We start from the raw sequence: 21819 nt of genomic DNA, 5'->3' as shown, positions 1-21819 counted from the left end.
CTTCCGTATAACAATAACCTTGTATGTGATTGGAGGACCCTTAGACTCCTCGTCCAATCACGTGTGAGGTCATAGGCATGACTCAGACAGCAGTACTTGCAAGACGAGCAAACAAACACACACGTGTGTGTTACTATATTCAAAAGAACTGTATCTCCAGTTCCTTTGTTTGGTTTTTGCTGGTTCGTGAATAATGGCGGGACGACGTCGCGCGTTCAACTCGCCTTCAACTCGCCTTCAACTCCTCTCCGCGGTCACCAACTTTCGGCCAGTCCGCAGACAGACGAGAAGAAGCTGCTGAATGTGGATCGTCTCGTCAACTCCAACAACAAACTGCCGATATCAACGAGCGGTTCGCTCCACTGGAGCGTTCGGGACTCTGCGGGTTTCTGTCCATGGAGGAGAGGAACTGACTCAAAGAAGAGGAGACGGGCGCACAATCCCAAGATAGCGGTAAGAATACGTTCGATGACTGCAAACTAAGCTAAAAGTAGCGTAGCCTCAAACGAAAGCTAAGAGTAGCCTAGTAGCCTTACAAGTGAGCAGAAACTGCTTTATTAAAGTGTGTTTTCTTGCCGTGTCGTTTACAGGAAGCGGTGCGCCGTCTTCACAACTCCGAGACGAATTACAGTCACCACGAACCGGAGCAAGGGTCAGATTTAAAGAATATGCTTTCATTCTGCGCTATAAGGGAATATATATACGTATAGATACCATAGGATGGATACCGATCATAACTGTACATTTTGTTTTCACAGACTGATCTCGCCTCATAATGAGGCGGTGACCTCGTATTTGCTCCGGGAAAAGTCCAGATTTAGACGACGTCATTGTGTGTGAATGACACTGTTTACTGTTTCTCCTTCCTTGTTAAATGGTACTGTGACTTGCGTTTGATTTTTTTTTATTCATACCACACTCATTTAATTGTTTTCCAGCCGCCAGTGAGACTTATTTTGAGACGGGACGCAGGAGCTTCAGGTTCAGCCGGAAAACACTCATTGCGAGCGGAAGCTGCGAAGGATTCAGCGCGGAGTCGAGCGAGAAGAAAGCGGGTCAGAGTTTATTTGCTGACTTGTTTCAGGTGCATTGATAGATGTGTTGTGTCCATACGCATCGCATCGCACAGTACTGATTCATTGTTGTTTTTACAGCTGCTGGACTCGAGACAAAGTGTGCTGGCTGATGACGAGGTGGAACGCTGGAAATCCGCCACCGTAGAGCTCACGTCGGATGGAGGGGACGGCGTTGTTGGCGGGGTCTCGGGGTGGATTGTACGGTCGCCACACACACACGAGCCGCCTGCACAACAGACCTGCCTCGGAAAACACGGCGCCAGTGACGGTCTACAACCCTGAGGAGGCAAACGGACAGTTTACTGAGCTGTAGTTTTTAAACCGCCTTTACCCAAGTGTGGGCAGATCCTCACTTTGTATGTAGTTGTTGTTTGTGTGTTGTTAATAAAGCTCTTTCTTTGCATAAACATGTGGCAAATGTTAATTTTTTCTATAAATTCATTGATGTCCTGGTTGGTATCCTAATAATAGTGTAGTAGCCTACATAGGATAACCATGAAATGAATATACAGCATAATATGAATATATAAATATATATAAATAAAATGAGGCGGGTGACCAATAGCGACAGATCTGCCAACCAATCACGAGTGATTGAAAGTTGTGTTTTCATCCAATCATGAACAAGGAAACTCAAGCCTGGTCTGCCCAGGTGTAGTTTTGCTGCCAATCACGAGTGATTTTATTTGTTCGTAAGTTGTGGTTTCATCCAATAAAGAGTAAGGATATTCAAGCCCGCTCGGCTCGGCCACCCGCGGTTTCGCTGCATTCATATGCTAAATCGGGCCATTCGCACCTCCGCCAGCTCTCCACCTACGTCATGGTTCGTTTCCGACAATTTGTGGCACAGACAAACGCGACGTGCGCGGGTTGCAAATTGTCGGAAATTGTCGGAAATTAGGGAGATTTCCGGGCATTTCCGGGGACGAAAATCTCACTTTTCATGCAGTGACCTGTACGGAATGTGTAATATTCGTGTGCGTGCACTGACATTTAATTGTCTAAGTACGACACGTACCAGTGAGTTTCTTTTAGTCGGCGCTGTATGCGTCCATCTTTATTAGTGCATATTTACTTCTGCGCATAAACGTGCACCTTGATGACCTCATCACAACATGACAGACATTTGAACCGGAAGTATCCAAGATACTACAGAATGGATTACCGCCGGAAATTAGCAATGGATATCAGGCGATATTTGAAGAGATCATCGAGTGCTCCCACTCCCACAGATGCCCGCAAAAGGCCTCGAGTACATAGTAAGACTGAAGAAGATCAATTCACGTTTTTAAACGTTGTTTTGATTCGCACAAGACAGGGACAAACGCTATTAATAACGTGCTTTCAAATACGATGATGCAGGTAACAAGCCAGCCGTCCCGGTCCCATCTAAATAGGCCTAATAAAATGAGTAATTATCCTCACGCATATTGCTGCAGATTAGGCTAATTCATTGAAAAATTGTCAACAGATTATGTGAAAGCCAGTTAGACATAGCTAAGAGAAATGCTAAGTGAAATGTTTGAGTTTAGCTATAGAATCTTCAAATTTCGCGGTCAAAGTCAAATATATTAGTTTTTTACTTTCATCATGTCCTGCTCTCATAGAAAACGTGAGCGGAGAGCAAAGCTGTTGCTTCACTGAATAGGCCTATATGCTTAATCAATTATTTGAAGTCATGAAAGGTGTAGAGTAGCCTGTAAGCGAAATACACTGTAAACATAGATTATTTGAAAACAAGTCAGTTCTCAATGTGAAAAAAATATGCTGTATAGGCTATTTATGATGACATAGGTAGTACATGAGTGTTCCTTTAACTTATGTTGTCAGTGTAATTGACAGGCTGCTTAACTGGTGTTCTCAGCCCCACAACTCATAATTCAACATATTTTTTCAGGCAGTGATAGGACAGGCAATGATGCAGAGAGCACAGGGAGAGGAGAAACACCAGGTCGAATAGAGAGGACGAGGAGAACGGCTGATGAGAGAACGGAATCATGACAGTGGAGAACCAAAGAGTGGAGAAGAGGAAAGGGGAGGAAATGAAAGAAGACCAACAGAGAATGAAGAAACAGAGAAAGGGGAGACAGAGAAAGATGAAATAGAGGGAGGAGATGAAGAAACAGGTAGTAAGAGAGGAGTAAGAGAAGAAACAGGGGCAGGAGAGATGGAGAGTGGAGAATCTGAATTAGAATCTGAAGTAGAGGGAGAGGAAGAAGAATCTGAGACTGAAGACACAGTGAGAGGAGAAATAGAGAGAAGATGCCACCCACATATCTGGACAGAAAACATAATGCAATATCGCCAGGACAGCCTTACAGAGTCGCGACGCTTTGTGTCGCGTTGCACCGCATCGCGTTGCATCGCGGTGAGGTCTGTATGATCACAAAATTCAGAGTTTACCCACCTCTAATTTTACCACTACAGCACTGCCCCCCTCCCCAACCCCCCCAGCGGAATACGTTGGACTTGAGCTTCAGAATCGGCTCGGGTAACGATCCTCTCCGTGATACAGCCAAAGCAGTTTATGATGGGAAAAGGTTACGGAGATTTGGGGTACAGACGGTCGGGACGTTGTCTGTCGTAAACTTGACGCAAACTCGGTCTGTTGCCCTCTACAGTTTGGGAGGATGGAGAAGAAGAAGAAGCGAAGAAGTTCAACATTTATTCTTGACCCTGGAAACAGCCGCTGAGAACAAACTCAACCCATTCGTTTTTACTTTGTAACTTAAGATAACCACTGTTAGTACAGCACAATAAACATAAGGTAGGCGGAATAAGTCCCAGAAGTTGTTGTTCTGTTTTTTTTAAATTAAAATCCAGAACATCAGAGACAATGACAAAAACTATGATCAATGAATATGATTAGTATTTTTTCCTTATGTACTGCACGCCCCCTCGATCCGTGGGTTAATACGACCTCCTCCCAAGCATGCATGCAGGTCACGCTGCCACAGCTTGTTTAATCGGATTATTGTGTTGCACGCTATAGCGCATCTTGTTAAATTGAGATGCAGCCATAGAAATAAATGACCTTTTAAACTCAGTTGGTTCTGAATTCCACTGAAAATGACTGAGAAAATGAATGAGATGTTTCCTTGTAGGTCTTGGCTGTCTGCATCGCATTGATCTTTCCATGGGTCTTAACAATTTTTCATAGGACGATTTACTAACTGCTCAGAAGCTTTTAATTGGATTACGATAATGGAGTGTAATGGGATTTACATTTTTCTGAGCACTTGGTACTTATGGTTGTATTTATGTCAGAGGCTGAGGTGCGAAGTTCATTTCCTTCCTGGAAAACAACTATTTGCAAACAACGGTTATTAGCTCATACTATCATTATGCCAACATGGTTCATCATAAAGATTTGGTATGAATATGCTTTAGAACTGCTACTAACTAGACATTGAGATTTTCCTAACATGTCTTTCTTCTGTTTCACAGTAAATCTACACTACAGTAGGCCTTCTGTTGCACGAGGGCCTGTTTAAAACGTGAGCGCAATGAAAAATTAAAGCTATCAATATTTGTACTACATGTATTTTCCAGTAATTATTTTCCAGATTATGCACCTGGTTTGAATTCAAATAGACTTGCATCAATAAATATACTCACTTAAGTAGACAGAAACACTATATATTTTTTATGCTATTTTATTTTGGGCTTGTGTCTATTCTATTTTGTTGTCTTATGTTCTTTGAGTCTCCCGCTGTCGCGTCCATAGCTGTATTGTATTTAAAAACAATACTATCACAAAAGTGATTTTAATGTTTTAATGATGATGATCATTGAACTACATGCACAATATAAATAATGCCTAAATCCAACACTCCCTGTGTGTCAGGTTTCCTCATTTGAATGTGATCCTGTGCTTTGGACACGGCTTATGTTACAACTTTACACTATTTGCCTTCAGTTGATTCTACGTCATTTTGACAGTGTGGACAAAAGGGGCCATTTCGTTTTACAAAGTTTGCACTTTGAATGTTCATCGCAGGGGTGACATTGGTTATATATGCAATCAAGTTATATGCACATCACAAGTGCACAAATTGATTATTCATTGAATGCTGACTGAAGATTTTATATTTCACCCATAAATCACCATGTATAAGGAAACTCCACTGTGACCAGTATCACTTGCATTACTTTGGCTGACAGGGGTCACAGAGTGATGATAATGATACACTCACATAACAGCACAAGAAGCCTCTAATTAAGCGTTTTTACGCATTTATTTTTTCTAACATGATCATCCAAACTGGCTGACCGTTTTAATTAAATGCATGCCTGTGTCTGTTATCTGTGCATCCTAAATCTCTCAATTGAATCCACAGTTTGTTGTTATTCTCCTGCTGGTGTTCATGACGGAAGTGTCTGTGGTGGTTCTCGGGTACGTTTACAGAGCAAAGGTGAGAAAGTAAAATGCTCACGATCATATTTTTTTTCACAACGCTAACAAGATGTTAACAGATGTTAAGTTTCACACCTCTTAAACCCTCGGTAGGTTGAAAAGGAAGTAAATGTTTCCATCAAGAAAGTGTTCGATGAGTACAATGGCACCAATAGCAATGCCCAGAGCAGTGCCATCGACTACATTTAAAGACAGGTGATGGCAGAAGTTCTGTCTCCTCTGTAAATCAGATATAATGCTGATATTACTCCCTTTTTGTATTTCTGTCAGACCTGACTGATTAAGTAGTTGAGATCTTGATATTTCCTTTTTCCCCCAACAGCTCCAGTGTTGTGGGATCCACAATTACTCATACTGGCAGAATACACGCTGGTATGAACACTCCAAAAACAACAGCGCACCCATCAGCTGTTGCAACAATAACTTTGGAGGCTGCAGATCTCTACCAAGAAGTAATGAGAACTCTAAATGTGTCCTAAACCAAACACTGTTTTTTGGGGGTTTTTAAGAGGAGTGACTGGTGTTTAAACATATTCTGTGTGTGTATGTGTCAAGGTTATTATCGTTAACGAAAACTAACGAAAAAACAAAAACGAGGTGTGATTTTTTTCCCCGTTAAAAATAAAAACGAGCCTTTATAAAAAAACGATAACTAACTAAAACTTTATTGTGTCTTTACAAAACTAACTAAAATAAAATAGAATTATAGAGAACATGTTTTTATTTTCGTCTTTGTCAATGCTATAGAGCAGCGGTTCCCAAACTCAAGAATGCCGCGGCCCACTTTGAAATCTGAAAATCTCACCCAAACCTTTAATCACAACTCTGATCAAAACATAATGATTAAATGACCTTAAGAATTTAACCAAAATTAAACGCCCGCGAGCTAAAGTCTGTCTCACGCGAGCAAAAGTCCGTCTCCGCGAGGTATTTGCTCGCTTGCGAAACGTGAACTTCGTTGCTCGCGAGGAGAATCTCTGCTCGCGCTCGAAGGAGTTTTCTACGCGCTCGCTGTTGTTCTTTTTGACAGAAAGGTGGAGGCGGTGCTTTCAGGGTCCGATCGATGCTGCGAGGTGCGTCCGCTCCCACCGCCCCCCTTGCCATCCACGCTTTAAATCTTCAGCTGCTTTTAGAATAACTTATTTTCCCCGTTAAGATGGTTTAGCTACTGTAGAGAAAAGGGCGCCGTCTCTCGCTCTTTAATCTCATGAAGTGCTCGGCAAGAACGACAGCTTTGAGCTGCTCAGCATCTCGCCGTCGTAGACGAGCTTTGGCATGTTTGACAGAGCGCCTTGAGTGCCATGTACAACCAGTATGGATCATCCGATTAATCGATTGATCCACACATATAAGGCGCTCCGCATTATAAGGCACTGTCGTTTTTTGAGGAAATTAAAGCCTTTTAAGTGCGCCTTGGAGTGCGGAAAATGCGGTATATTTACTTTAATACTACAAGAGGGCGCCGTTTGAGGGCGCCGTTCGGGCAAGAGCCTTATTGTTTTATTAATCTGTTGTTTGTGCTTCATCAACTAATGTTTCACATAACTAATGTACCGCATCATAAATATTTTTATATTAATTTCAAACTTTTAAAAATTGAAAATTAAAAAACTTTATTTATTTATTGTAAATGACCTCTCGCGGCCCACCTGCAGTACCTTCGCGGCCCACACTTTGGGAATCGCTGCTCTAGAGTTTTTATTGGGTTTTAGATTTTTTTTTTTCAGATTGAGCTCTCTGAGACTCCCGGCTCCCAAGCAATGTCATGTGTGGCTCATTAATGGGTTTAGTACATGCTGCCCCACTCTGGTCTGTTACATTCTGCGGTAAAGACTAAAACTAATACTGAAACTAATAAAAACTAAACCAAAACTAAGTATTTTCAAAAAATAAAAAATAAACTAAACTAGCAAACCCGCTTTAAAAACTAATTAAAACTAAACTGAAATTGAAAACAAAAAGTCAAAACTAAATAAAAATAAAAACTAGTGAAAAATTCAAAACTATAATAACCTTGGTGTGTGTGTATAGGGTTGTGAAACTATGGTCATGAAGAAGTTGAAGGAGATCATGATGTATGTCATTTGGACTGCACTGACATTTGCTGCAATCCAGGTATGTACCTGTAATGAAGATAGATTGTTTTGTGTGACATTGCCTGTATTCTGTACAAACTGTATTCTCTTTTTTTAACTAGACGGTCGCCACATTTGCTCTTAATGCAATAGGCAACCAGGTGAAATAATGAAGTTAACGTCAGCAGCCATAGCCTCAGTTTTTATAACAAAGAGATAATTGCTCTATTTTAAAAAATTTAAAATGGCAAATTTAAAATGGCACGGTCTACATACTTTTTCTACATGCTTGAGAAGATTAATGTGTGTCCGATAAATATGATCAGCAAGCTTGGTGAATAGCTTAGCTTAGCATTTAGTATAGTTTAGCAGCCTTCACAGACACATTGTGCACAATCATGCTTTTGAAATTGCATTGTACACCAACTACAGTGAAGCTCCACAAACATTTCTGAGGACTGATGTGGTATGTGTCTGTTTCTCTAGATGCTGGGGATGTTGTGTGCACGTGTCGTGCTGTGCCGCAGGCCCAGAGGTCCCGCCTATGAGCGTCTTATTACAGGAGGCACCTATGCCTAAAAGAGAACACATTTCTCACCACAACACACTTTCAGATTGTGTCTAATTGGTGAGAGCATGAAAATAATATATTACCTCACTAGCAACAACACTAAAGTTCTATATTTGACCTGTTTTTCCAAAAAAAAGCTACAGACCAAATTGTTAAATGGTCAATGTAAAGGAAATACAGAAAACTGATACTTAGGATGGCAAAAGGGCATAAAGGGGCATGTTAAGCGCCTGAGGATGAACTATAACCTCATATGTGGCGTAAAATAACCATGAGATGTTTCTTTGTTAGTTTGCACTGTGTGTATGGCTTTGATCATTTTGTTTTTAAATCTGAAATTTTTATTAAATTAAATTTACCTCCAACAATATTATTTTTTACTATTACAGATTGGTTTTGGTCTGAAGCTCAATTTTCAGCAGAAGGATTCTGTGAAGTAGTAGTTGACACCAAAAAATGCAGAATATCTACCTTAAGTGGCGTCTGCATGTCCAATCTTTCTTTTAAGATTCAAGCTTTTGAATCCCCTTCAGTGTGTGTTTTTTCAAGAAGTAATACATTATTGACTCAAGATAGACTTCCGGTGGTGTTTTGTTTGTTTTTGTCCCAGAAGTCCACTCCTGGGAGTTTAAGCATTTGATTTGCAGATATGTAGCAAGGGTAAGACTAAAAAATGTCAATCAAATTTGGGGGAAGGTTGAAATTAAAAGATTGCACAATTTTATGACAATATGTTACAAAGTGGGTATGTTACATCCCAAAATGTGTTTCTCTTTCTGACTTGATAAAGCTGATATTGAAAAGTCATTAAGAAAGGTGTGAGAGTTCCCATACTCATCAGAATGCTTCGTTCTCTGTCTAATCTTTGTTTTATACCGCTTCTTCTCCAAAGTTACCACGGGCTCAACATGTACCACATGCCTTTTATATATAAGACTTACTGGAAACATTAAATGTTGTATTTTCTTCTGGTATATTTAGTCACCACCATACAACCATTTTTGAGATGCCTACACACTTACAATAGTGCCCGGTGTCATTTCAGCTACTTTCAGAATGGAAACAGTCACCACACAGAAATTATACACAGCTTCATATTAAAAAAACGCAGACATTAAAGAAAGCCACAGTACAGTAATAGACTTAGTGCAGAGACCTTTTGCAGGAGATCACTTAATCTCCCAGTGGTCCGAAATAAGGGCAAAGTAACATGAATGTGTGCCATAACAATAAATAACATTAATAAACTCTCGTGCTATGATATACCCTAACCCATTTTCAAATCCTACTCAAAGGGGCTGTAATGGTGCATGGAAAACATAAGCAAAACAAGCTAAAAACAAGGTCATTTGAGATGGCAAGGCCTGAACAAATGTGACAGAATGAACTGTAGAAGTTCTACTTAATGGCTGTGAGGAAAACTTATGCTTTGGCAAGGTAGGAGCCTGGGACCAATCCAGTTAGACCATTTCTCTTCACCGTCCACCAGCCATCCTCGCCTTCCTCTAAGACGACCACAACGTCGCCGACCGACACAGAGAGCTCATCCTCCCCCTGAGCAAGGACAGAAACATCCCGTCAACAGTCGTCACTTGAAAGGGAAAAGGATTTGAACATTTAAATGCGCCTCATGTAGCGGCTGACCTTTGCCACATATTCGTAGACGACCATGTAGCCGTCACTGCTCAGCCGGGACCCCTCAAATCCAGGAATGGCAGCGTAGACTCCGTCTGAGGGTTCTGCTGGGGAGTTGACAGGATGTCAGACACAATCATTTCCTGTGTGATACCATTTGTAACTAGCCACCCCCCAAAATAGCGAAGGTGGTCCCTCCCGTTTTTTCACACCTGAAGAACATTGATACTTTTCTCCGGACCCCTAGTTGCGTTTCGCCATGGTGACAAATAATAATCACAGTATGTATCTCACAGTTGCTCTGCCGCATGTGCAGAAAGGCTTGATGTGTCTTTCACAGTCATTTCTCTCATCGGTAATTTGGTACTTTACCAGGTTGTGCGACTTGTTCATTGATGCTGTATTTTGAGCCACTGGACGACTGCAGAAGATTTGAAAACCTACAAATTGGGAAATAATGCAATAAAGAGATAAACAAAAAGAAGAAATATTCTTTTCAAATTTTACTTTATATTGTGTATTTCTGACCTTTTCATCACTCCTCCTACAAATCCACAACTGCCGTTTCTGTTTTCTCCGGCATCCGTTTCATAGTAATTTTGGTATTCGATTGGAGCTGTGGAAGAACCATTGGAATGAAGTAAATAAAAAACACAACCACTCACCTGCTTCTGAAACAATCAAACATTTTGTTGTGTGTTTTAGCAGAATTTGAGAGACAGTATTACAATTTCCACCTTGGAACATATTGAAATCCAAATCAGAAAAGGCCGCAGGGCAGTTGCTTACCCGGGGGGGCGGAGCCAGTGCTTTTCAACTCCACAAAGCTGTTAATGTCTGTGATGATGTTGCAATTTTCTAGCGTTTTCCTCACAGCCTCGTAACACTGAAAGAGAAGTTTGCGCTGTGAATAAACACTTTACTGCTTTCTGTAAATCTATGACATACATATGTGTGAGAGCAGCTGCACACACCTCATCATCCTTAACACTCTGCATTGATAAATGGTTACAATGCACCCACAGGGCATTCCGTAATACGCTGAGGCGGTCTTCTTCCTGCAGCTGAAAAATCTGCAAAACGAAATGATCAGAACGTGTATAAATAATCTAGCAAACATTGAAGCACGGTGCATTTACAACACTGAAATATACTGTTGCAACAACCTCTTCAAACAACTCAAGCATCCAGCATGGATTCTAGTCCCTGTGTTATCTGTCAACTCAGGCCATTTGAGTGCTTTCTTCCTTGTTTTTTTTATTGGTTTATTTGATTCTGTGTTTTTAAAATGCCACCGACCTTTTTGTTTTCCCATCTAGAAAGGTTCTGCGCAAAAAGTTTGCAGATTAATGAGTAACTTTATAGTTTGTTGACAGGAAGTTTCATACATCCTCATTGACGGACATTTGATATTGCCACTCTTGGTCTAAGTCTGTACATTCTTAAATGCAGCGTGCTGTAATTGTACATTCCTACCGTGACAAATCCACGTCTGGTGATTTACCTCGCATGTGTTGATGTGTGTCAATTCCCACTCTTGACGAGTCTTGTCAAGCTGTTGGATGTTCAGCCTGTATTGTTTCTCTAAAGAAAAAAATGAAGAATTACTCAAAACAAATGTTTGTTGTGTTCTTCCTCCATGAAATGACAAAATGCAGCATCTCGCTGCTGTTATCTGTCCTTACCAGCCTCCTCTGCGGCTTCTCTGCACTGTTTAGATTTGTTGTTCATCTGAAGAAAATATTGCAAAATAAATATTGCAAAATTAGGCAAGATGTTACCTGTAAACCTTTAGTTATCCAAGTAACTTACTACGTAGGTGCTTTGAAATCATCTTCTTTCTTTTTTTACGTTTTAAATGGGAACAGGAAGTCTCTTGAGTTCCCTCATCTCTGGCTGCAATCCGTTCTAAATACATCATCTTCTACATGATAAAAGTATTTCCAATGAATATCTAAGGTAGCATTTGTTAATAACACACGTTATTTGTGAGGTGCACAGTACATTTTCAGATACCAATTGCAGTTATGGTAGACAAAAAGCACACTGAAAAGGTCAGTCCAAACTAGAGTAACTACCCTTTTCTCATTTCTTGTCTTGAAACCGAAAAACATTTTACAAACACAAAACCGCAAATGTTTACAGTGTTTTAAAAGGAGGGACATGGCCTTTTTGTTAGAAGTCCAAAGACTGAATCGTTATAGTTATATCCACCGTGCAGGAGCGGATCTACAGAGGGGAAAGTGGGGGCAGCTGCCCCCCCCCCCACTCTAGAGCCCTGCCCCCCCAGCTGCCCCCCTAACTTTGATGAACCAAAAAATAAAAAATCAACCCACCATTATGTCCACACAAGCTTCTCAAAACAGTGAACTAAACAATACATTTACCACATTTACAAGTGAACAATTTAATTACCAGCCCCCCCCTCAAATTACGTCCCTGATTCAAACAGCGAGTTTGCTGCGGAAGGTGCGCTGGTCCTGCAACCCGACTGGAGAGACTGAGCTGTTCAGAGCCTCTGAAGGTGAAGTGAGTTTCATCAGGTGTAGTTTAAACATAAGTTTAACTTAGTTACACTTGTAATGAATGCATTGTATTAAAGACAATTCAGCATCAGCAAAAACAGTGAGTCTATTAGGTTAGCCAAAATCAGTGGTCATAAGCTATCGGTCCCCACTCCCTTGTGATTTGTAAGAGCACCCTTCCCTTTGATTGGCCTAATTTTGATTTTAGTAAAGACAAGAACAGCCATTTTTTGAGAATGTGCTAGTTAAAAGGGTACGTGGTCGCATTTGTATTGTGCCGCACAATACACAGCCTCCTAAGTCAATGACGCGCGAAAAACTCCCGGTTGTGTGCGCGGGTGCCGGGTGGCCAGAGCGGAGCATGGGAGGTGAGAGCTGTCCTATGTGTTAAAATGAGCAGTGAGGCTGGCACTGCAAAGAAAAAAATATTGTGCAATTACAAAACGGACTGGGAAGTGTAGGATATTAGAAACAAATATACGACCCGGTTCATAAAATTAATAAAATGCATATAGTGTACACCAGAATACAGCAATGATTCTGAAACTGTGTAATCAATAAAGTAATGACAATATTGTAAAACCACTGTAATTCTGCAACTGTAATAGAATAATACTAATGTACAGTTATGATTGTATTTTATGTAATGTAATCAACTGGAATGCATGCATGTAATACTTGCGCAACAACTGATATTGACTAAGGGTCATTCGAAATCCGAGTTACATTGAACTCACCAGACGACCACTCCCAGAGGTGTTGACACTAACTTTCACACCTTTAAGCATTGTTATAAATACCTGTAGGGCAACAATTGTTCTCAAGTTCACTGGTGGAGGCGACAAACGGGCACTAGAGATGGTCAAAAGGACTGAACTGGGGCCTGTTGGTTGCTGAGACCAGCGGCTCCTCAGCTGAGATGTTCTTTTTACCACAACGCAGTCTCTTTTATTAAATACATTTGATTTTAACCTTTTGATCTGCGATGACCTCTGTCCGGCGTTTCTTCACTTTTGAATACAACAGAAGCCAAAAGGCCATGGGTGAAAGCAGTTACCGACAACGCAAAGAAAGCGTTTTGTACTGTCCAGGGCTGTAGTGGAGGGTAAACGCACGTAAACGCCGTTTACGCACCTCTGGAATTTTGTAAATAGCGTTTACGCACCTCTAAGTGGCGTTTACGCACCTCAAAGTTCCCTGCGCCTTGTATTCTTCCGTTGGAATAATCCAAAATAAACTTGGTGTAATTTTAAAACAGCTAAGACTATGTTTCCTATTGTTGAACATATAAACGCCGTAGTCTGAATCATTTTCATCTGCGCTGTATTATGGTCTGTGAGCTTCCAATCAGTGCCTTGCGGCTGCAGCAGCGACACCAATCAGGATCCAGGAGGTGTGTAAACACACGTTGTGGATCAGCCTGCCTGTCTACCTGTTCGGAATGTGTAATATTTGTGTGCGTGCACTGACATTTAATTGTCTAAGTACGACACGTACCAGTGAGTTTCTTTTAGTCGGCGCTGTATGCGTCCATCTTTATTAGTGCATATTTACTTCTGCGCATAAACGCGCACCTTGATGACCTCATCACAACATGACAGACATTTGAACCGGAAGTATCCAAGATACTACAGAATGGATTACCGCCGGTAATTAGCAATGGATATCAGGCGATATTTGAAGAGACCATCGAGTGCTCCCACTCCCACAGATGCCCGCAAAAGGCCTCGTTTTTAAACGTTGTTTTGATTCGCACAACATCGCATTAAGAAAGGGACAAACGCTATTAATAACGTGCTTTAAAATACGATGATGCAGGTAACAAGCCAGCCGTCCCGGTCCCATCTAAATAGGCCTAATAAAATGAGTAATTATCCTCACGCATATTGCTGCAGATTAGGCTAATTCATTGAAAAATTGTCAACAGATTATGTGCAAGCCAGTTAGACATAGCTAAGAGAAATGCTAAGTGAAATGTTTGAGTTTAGCTATAGAATCTTCAATTTTCGCGGTCAAAGTCAAATATATTAGTTTTTTACTTTCATCATGTCCTGCTCTCATAGAAAACGTGAGCGGAGAGCAAAGCTGTTACTTCACTGAATAGGCCTATATGCTTAATCAATTATTTGAAGTCATGAAAGGTGTAGAGTAGCCTGTAAGCGAAATACACTGTAAACATAGATTATTTGAAAACAAGTCGGTTCTCAATGTGAAAAAAATATGCTGTATAGGCTATTTATGATGACATAGGTAGTAAATGAGTGTTCCTTTAACTTATGTTGTCAGTGTAATTGACAGGCTGCTTAACCGGTGTTCTCAGCCCCACAACTCTTAAATTCAACATATTTTTTTAGGCAGGACAGGCAATGATGCAGAGAGCACAGGGAGAGGAGAAACATCAGGTCGAATAGAGAGAGGAGAACGGCTGATGAGAGAACGAAATCATGACAGTGGAGAACCAAAGAGTGGAGAAGAGGAAAGGGGAGGAAATGAAAGAAGACCAACAGAGAATGAAGAAACAGAGAAAGGGGAGACAGAGAAAGATGAAATAGAGGGGGGAGATGAAGTAACAGGTAGTAAGAGAGGAGTAAGAGAAGGAACAGGGGCAGGAGAGATGGAGAGTGGAGAATCTGAATTAGAATCTGAAGTAGAGGGAGATACAGAGGAAGGAGAATCTGAGACTGAAGACACAGTAAGAGGAGAAAATAGAGAGCAGATGCCACCCACATATCTGGACAGAAAACATAATGCAATATAGCCAGGACAGCCTTACAGAGTCGCGACGCTTTGTGTCGCGTTGCATCGCGGTGAGGTCTGTATGATCACAAAATTCAGAGTTTACCCACCTCTAATTTTACCACTACAGCACTGCTACTGTCTGTCGCCGCATAGACATTAACTGAGTGAAGTAGCTCCGGCTACAGTGTTCTTCCGCAACACTTGCGCATTGTGCACACACAGACAGCAGCATGCCAAAATACAGTTCTCTTTCTTGCTTGAACTTACAATAACACACACACATTATGCCCAAATGTCCATTTGTTGAGTATGTTTTTCATAACATAAGAGCAGCAGTCTCACGATGAACGTGAAGCGTTGTGACAGAATGAGGCGCGTGTGAGATCTGCGTCTATGTCAGCTGTTCTTAAAGAGACCTCAGCCACTTAAGCTTTCTGTCAGTAAAGCTAATCAAAGAACAAAAACAACAGAGAACATTTCTCACTGCTCTCGACTAAAGAACTTTTGTAGCTTAAATAATGATTAGTCTATATTTAATGAATAATGTATGCACTGCAGGCTGTTTGATCACTTTATTCAATTTTGATATGTCCGAGGCCCCCTGTTAGACAGTAAGGGCTCAGGTATACATGACTTCTTCTTTTTTTTTTACTATTATACTCTTGTGACAAAGTAATAAGTCTGCAGTAATGTTAAGATGTAAATATTTAATTTTGTAAAAAATATTATTTTAATTTGAAAACAGTGCTTTTTACATATTGACTTTTGCAGGCAAGCAAGAGTAGTTGAGGAAAGTAGCTGGAGCCTAACTATGAAAAGAAAGGCTAAAAGTGAGGATATTGACAGCTTTTTTTCTAAAAGAATTCCAAGAAGTACACAGGAGGAAGAGTGTGAGGAAAATGAAGGAGAAGTCAGTAAACTGGAGAGACCAGGAGGGTCAGAGCAGCAGAAGACAGAAGAAGACAAGGGAATACGTGATGGAGAAGAGGAAGTAAGTGAAGGAGATGAGGAAATAATTGAAAGAGATGAGGAAATAAGTGAAGGAGATGAGGAAAAAGAAGAATCAGTGAGGGATGAAGAGGAGGCTCCAGAGTCAGAGAGAGGGACAGAGGCAGGGAGTGATCAGGAGGAGGAAAATGACATAGAAGAAGAGGGTAGACCTGAAATTCCTCCTGGACCACATGGTATGTTTTGATTCTTCTTCCATATAAATTGCTGTACAGTAGGATATGTAATGACACTTATATGCATTGGCTATGGCCAAGTACTGTTCAATTGCAGAAGATAATTATATTTGGCACTCTCCTTTCTTTTTTAAGATATATCAAAATGCAAAAGTGATGCAGCAGTGCAGCCTGATTTAAAGACATTCCCAAAGACACAACATGGAGCAGCAAAAAGAAGTTTACACACAAAGTGGTACAGTTCTCGGCCATGGCTTGAATATTCCATGTCTAAACATGCAGCATACTGCTTTGCATGCAGACATTTTACACATTTAAAAAACGTGTGTTCACATTAGAAAATGGCTATTCTGACTGAAAGAAGGCCACTTCCAAAAATAGTGGGTTTTGTGTACATGCCAGATCAGACACACATGTGAATGCGTTCATGGAGTGAGTTCCAAAGAATGGCCATGAAAAATACAACTGTCTTGTATCTGTCTGGAGATGAAAATCGGAAACAAGTAATCGAAAATCAAAAGTACATCAAAACTTTGGCTGAAACCTTGTTGTTAACAGCCACTCAGAATATTTCCCAACGTGGCCATGATGAATCGGAAAACTCAAAAAACAGGGGAAATTTCCTTGAGATTTTAGATCTTGTGAGTAAACATGATGCCTTAGTGAAAAAACGGCTGTCACAGGGACCCAGAAATGCTAAATACACAAGCAAAAGCACTCAAAATGAGATTTTGGAGTGTTTAGCAGAAATGGTGAGAGAGGAAATTATAAACGATGTTAAAGAAAGTGAGCACTTCTCTATTTTAGCAGATGAGACTAAAGACATTCAAAAAAAGGAACAGCTGTCTCTGGTCGTAAGATATTATTATAATGGTGTGGTTCAGGAGAGCTTCCTTGAGTACCAGAAAACAGAGCACTTAGATGCAGCCGGTTTGACAGAGAAACTTATTTCATGTTTGGAAAAGTATGGACTGGAATACAGAGAGAATCTGGTGGGCCAAGGCTATGACGGGGCTGCTGTCATGAGTGGCAGGTGCTCTGGGGTCCAAGCAAGGGTTAAGGAAGTTGCCAAATATACATTTTATGTTCACTGCAGGGCACACTGCTTAGATCTTGTCATTGTGGACAGTGTAAAAAATGCCCCAGAAGCTGCATGTTTTTTCACTTTGCTGGAAAGACTGTACACATTCATGTCAGGCTCATATGTTCACATTAAGTGGATGGATGTTCAAAAAGAAATGTTTAGTGGTGGGGCACCACGAGAACTTCCCAGGCTTAGTGAAACTAGATGGGCATGTCATTATGCTGCATGTAGAAACCTTATGGACAGGCTGCCTGCAGTAATAAGAGTGCTAGATGAAATTTCAGATGAGGCCAATCCACAAAGAGCTGTACGCAAGAGGACTACGTTCTCATATTGATTTTAATTTCATAGGGCTCCTTGCAGTCTTCAAAAAAGTGCTTGGTGAAACCAAGTTTTTATCTAAGATGCTCCAGTCAACTAATGTGGACCTTACCAAAGCAGTTGACCTTACTGAAACCCTCAGACAGACATTGGAAGATTATCGCAAAGAGGAGAGCTTTAATGACATGTGGAGTACAGCAATTGACACATGTAATCGTTGCAACATTTCTACCATTGTCAAATCAAAAATAACCAAACACACATCTAGGAGACTACATGATACTCTTGTAACATCTAGACTTGGGCAGCAAACACATGTTGACAGCAAAGATGCCTTTAGAATAGGTATATTCATTCCCATCATAGACTCAATGAGCAGTGAAGTGGACAGGCGCTTTTCAAACTTGAGCAGTAAGATAATGAGGGGTATACAAGCTTTAAACCCATCAAACAATGACTTCTTAAAAGAAGAATTGGTTTTGTTAGTGGCTGAGGAATACGGCTCTGACTTGCAAGACTTGAAAACTGAGATACACCAGGCAAAAAGACTTCTTGAAAGAAACAGATCAAATGGCAGAGTAAACCCGTCCAGTTTGACTGAGTTTGTGACGTTCTTGGTGCCTTTTAAAGAGGTCTTCTTTGAGCTTTTTCGCCCGTGCAAGATCGCCATTGTTTTGCCAGTGAGTACTGCTGGGTGTGAGCGAAGCTTTTCAACTTTAAAGCTTGTAAAAACTCACCTGTGCTCAACCATGGCAGATGACCGTCTGAGAAATCTGGCTGTTCTCAGTATAGAGAAACAGCGTGCAAAAGCACTAGATTTAGATGCGTTTGTGAAACGTTTTGCTGCAAAACACAACAATCGTCGCCTTAAACTTTCATAAAACTGGGTGGTCATGGGTCATTTGTGTACGCTAATTATACGTTTTTAATTATTGTCCGCTGTTTTACACTTGTAGACCACTGTATCTTGGACACAACTATTGTACTTTTTTTACGTTTTCATTTTGCTTTTTTTACTTTTTAAAAAATGCAGCTTTGTTTTGTTTGAACAATGTTTAATTCATGTTGTGAATAAAAACCTTAAGTTTAAAAGTGTTTTTGTGTTTGTTGTGTTAAAGCAATTCACATATAGGGATTCCTATGCACCGTCATCCCTGCCGCCCTGTCAAGACCTCTTGCCACCCCTTTGCCCCCCCATGTAAAATTTTCTAGATCCGCCACTGCCACCGTGGTACTCATGCTGGTTGGACGTGTACGTGCACGTGTGAATCCATAAGTGAGCATCTACCTCTGTCCTCATTCTGCTGCAGCACACTGTGTGCTACTTTGGCCGGCTGTATGGATACATGCTTAGGCCCTTTCCTGCTTGCGGTTATGCATACTTTCCCCAAACATATTTTATTGCCTGTTTCACAGTAACTGAATGCTGACTCCTTGCTTATTTTTCTATTCCTAGATTTTCCAGGAAGGAACTAAATGTTACAAACGATTGTGTAAATAAGGAATTGAAAATATTGTAGTAGAACCTTTTTTCAGTGCAGCAAATCTTAAAACACGGCCCGGTGAGGACCATTAAAGATTCATTGGTAGGATCTTTATGTGAGCAGATTTCTACTCTGGACCTTTAATGAGTGACACTGCGGTACAGATCTACCTTCACGGCCCGTTTGGGAGTGGCTGTGGGAGCGTTGGCCATCTTCTCGCCGTTTTGCTCTGCCTCATCTGCCTCTCTGCAACGCTGCTCATAGGATTTTTTAGACTAGAAGTAAAGAGAACAGAAACCATTTGAGACAATAACACCCGGGCTTTGTCATCGCTACTTTGACAGGAAGGAGGCCTGGGGGGTTCAGTCAAGACAGAAATGCAATGTATCGGAAGTCACATCAATTTGTCGTAAGACCTGAATTCCTTCTTCTGATTGGTAAAGGATATATGCTTACTGTGTGATGCACAGCGAGTTATTACTGACATCGACCAGTCTTGCAAAATCATCTTCCTCTTATGTATAACTTAAATATAGACGGCCATACTCCTCCCTCCGCTGAAGCCCTTTCAGAAGCACTTGTCTTGCATTTACGAGCAGCTTGTAGCTGCACTAAAACTTCTCCTATATACAGTTTACTTGTGCAACAATTATATAAAGAGGGAGCTGAAATCTCCATATAACTGTAATTTCCAAGGTCCTGAACACACATGAGGTCTAATATTCATAGATCATCATAATAATATGAATTGTCCTTACATCTATTGTTTTCTTAAAGAGAGAGACTTTTGTCCTCTGGACCTTCTCCATGATGACTTCAAACTAAGTGAGAGAACACACTGTTAAAAAAAATACCAACGTCAACAGAAAACCACAAGCAACTATTTTTCGATTTCCTGCGCAAAAAAAAAATTTTGCTGGTACCTTTTTTCTCTGTTCTTTCTGTCGCTCTCTGAAGTCCTCCATTCTCTTCACTTCCTCCTTGAGAGATGCAGATAACTGAATGTGCAAGTGTCCTACTTTTTCAATTTCTGAAAGACCAAAATGTAAAGAGTTTTTTTTTCACCTATGAAGTGCACACAAACACAGAATGGAGGAAAATATATCCAGTGCTTACGTGCTTTCATTTCATCAAAAGATGTTCTTATAGTGCTGTGGAAACAAACTGAATAATAAATGAAGTCCATGCGGTGCAGAACAGATGTATTGAGAGGAGGCAGACATCGACGCGATGAGGGCATATCTGCTCAAATGCACACACATACCTACCTGGTCTCATATAGTCCCCCAACCTTGCGTGCAATGGTAACAAGTTCCTTGCCGTATTTCTCATCTGCCGATGCCCTGAATGAACAATACCACAACAGAACGTAACCACATTACACCGATGTCACTTTCATAATTCATCAAGTCCATTACATCGGTGATGCAGGAAGCATTGTCGCTGAAGTGTGAGATCTCACCTCATCTTCAAGAGCTCTTCCATGTCCTTGCATGTCCGTCGACCATCATTTAGTCTCTGACTGATAGTCTCGTACCCTGCGTTGCTGATAAAGTCCACTGCCTAGAACCGTAAACACAAGACTATCTTACTCATTCGGTCACTGACAAGGATACCTAAAGCCAACCGCTGTTGAATTATATTTTCACACAGAGGTGATAGTTTCTGTATCATGAAAAGAAAGTGACGTGCTGTTGCTATGGGCAGGATGCAAAGCAAACAAACAGCAGACAAATTACAAAAGTATTTTAACTTGAAATCAAGTACGAGTACACTAACTGGTGTAAAAATCTCTAATGTTTATTTATTTACTGACTGACCAGCTCCTAAAGCTTTGCTTACAGTTATGATATAGAGACTCTTACAGAGTTTCATGAACGTCTTGGTCTGTTAACAGGTGCTGCTCACTGTTCTGAAAGGGGAGTGCCAAAGACCAAAGGGACCAATAGGGAGAGGACATTACTACAAGAAAACCCCAATAACTCCACAACAACACATTGTTAATGTCAAAGCGCTATTTTTAAAGGTTGCTCTGAATAGTGGTTTGGTTTGTACGGCCGACCAGTTTTCCGATAGAAACTGTACACAACCCAGAGATAAGTAAACAATGCACCGCATACGTAACCGAATGTGAATGTTTTAATCTAAGTGACAATTCAGTGAGTTTCAAAATAAGGAAAAGGAAATAAATCCGAGCAAATCAGATATCGGAAGACAGAGTGTTTAGGTAACGGTAGTGAAATACATGCATTGCACAAAACCATTTAAATTCATACGGCGGGAGCTCTGGTAGCCTGCTCTCCACATACAATGAGAAGCATACGTTCAGTAGAAGTGGAAAGGGTACACAACCTAAATCACCTAAAACCTCCAGTGAACCGAGTACAAAACCGACTTTATGGTAAGAAGAAAAAAAACAATATTAAAAAGTATTGATTAGTAGCATCACACAAACTCACCCAAAAGGCATCTTTAAATAGTAATGCCATCTTGTCAGTGTCCACGGTTGACAAACTACTCAAATATAAGACCTGCGGTGTTAACGGGCTGTTACTTGATGCAAGTGAAACGGATCATGACACATTCAGGAAACAGCCGCCAGCAGCAACACTCACTTTATTCAAATGAGGAAGAGCCTCAACGTGTCAGTAGTTAACGCCATAGAACTGGTACTTGTGTCGGGTCACTTCTGCCACGAGTGAGAGGAA

General features: G+C 40.8%; 1 protein-coding gene and 1 pseudogene across 4 annotated transcripts; one reads left to right on the top strand and one right to left on the bottom strand.

The window, feature by feature from the left end:
- The first annotated feature begins 4428 nt into the window (after positions 1-4428).
- On the top strand, positions 4429-8954 carry LOC120812728 (tetraspanin-3-like; annotated as a pseudogene). Its single transcript, XR_013455249.1, has 6 exons — positions 4429-4449; positions 5417-5491; positions 5587-5688; positions 5816-5945; positions 7525-7608; positions 8055-8954. The product of XR_013455249.1 is annotated as a tetraspanin-3-like (transcript).
- A 139-nt stretch (positions 8955-9093) lies between these two features.
- LOC120812726 (proline-serine-threonine phosphatase-interacting protein 1-like) lies at positions 9094-21732 on the bottom strand. 3 transcript variants are annotated; one of them, XM_040168895.2, is made up of 15 exons: positions 21571-21732; positions 20574-20674; positions 20380-20454; positions 20228-20262; positions 20035-20141; positions 19870-19932; positions 19282-19386; positions 11460-11505; positions 11279-11358; positions 10749-10847; positions 10564-10660; positions 10303-10390; positions 10147-10214; positions 9784-9881; positions 9094-9693 (listed from the first exon to the last, which is right to left on the bottom strand). In XM_040168895.2, exons 1-15 carry the CDS (start codon positions 21598-21600, stop codon positions 9562-9564), a joined length of 1224 nt encoding a protein of 407 aa, XP_040024829.1. In that variant the 5' UTR covers positions 21601-21732; the 3' UTR covers positions 9094-9561. The 3 variants fall into 3 exon arrangements, with proteins under 3 accessions (XP_040024829.1, XP_040024830.1, XP_077954072.1); XM_040168896.2 differs by having other exon boundaries at positions 9784-9878; XM_078097946.1 differs by lacking the exon at positions 21571-21732 and having other exon boundaries at positions 9784-9878; positions 20228-20454; positions 20574-20647.
- Between the last annotated feature and the right edge of the window lie 87 nt (positions 21733-21819).

Source organism: Gasterosteus aculeatus, chromosome Y (assembly GCF_964276395.1).
Source record: "Gasterosteus aculeatus chromosome Y, fGasAcu3.hap1.1, whole genome shotgun sequence".
Taxonomy (NCBI): Eukaryota; Metazoa; Chordata; class Actinopteri; order Perciformes; family Gasterosteidae; genus Gasterosteus; species Gasterosteus aculeatus.
This window is presented reverse-complemented; position numbering and strand designations above follow the sequence as displayed.

What these genes read in the sequence shown, in the direction of transcription:
- LOC120812726 (XM_040168895.2), bottom strand. Translation starts at nt 21,600, where the DNA reads ATGGCATTACTATTTAAAGATGCCTTTTGG. An exon ending in TTTTGATGAAATGAAAGCAC is followed by an intron (nt 20,142 to 20,227) that starts GTAAGCACTGGA and finishes TTGGTCTTTCAG; the next exon opens with AAATTGAAAAAGTAGGACAC. An exon ending in AGAAGCCGCAGAGGAGGCTG is followed by an intron (nt 11,359 to 11,459) that starts GTAAGGACAGAT and finishes TTTTTTCTTTAG; the next exon opens with AGAAACAATACAGGCTGAAC.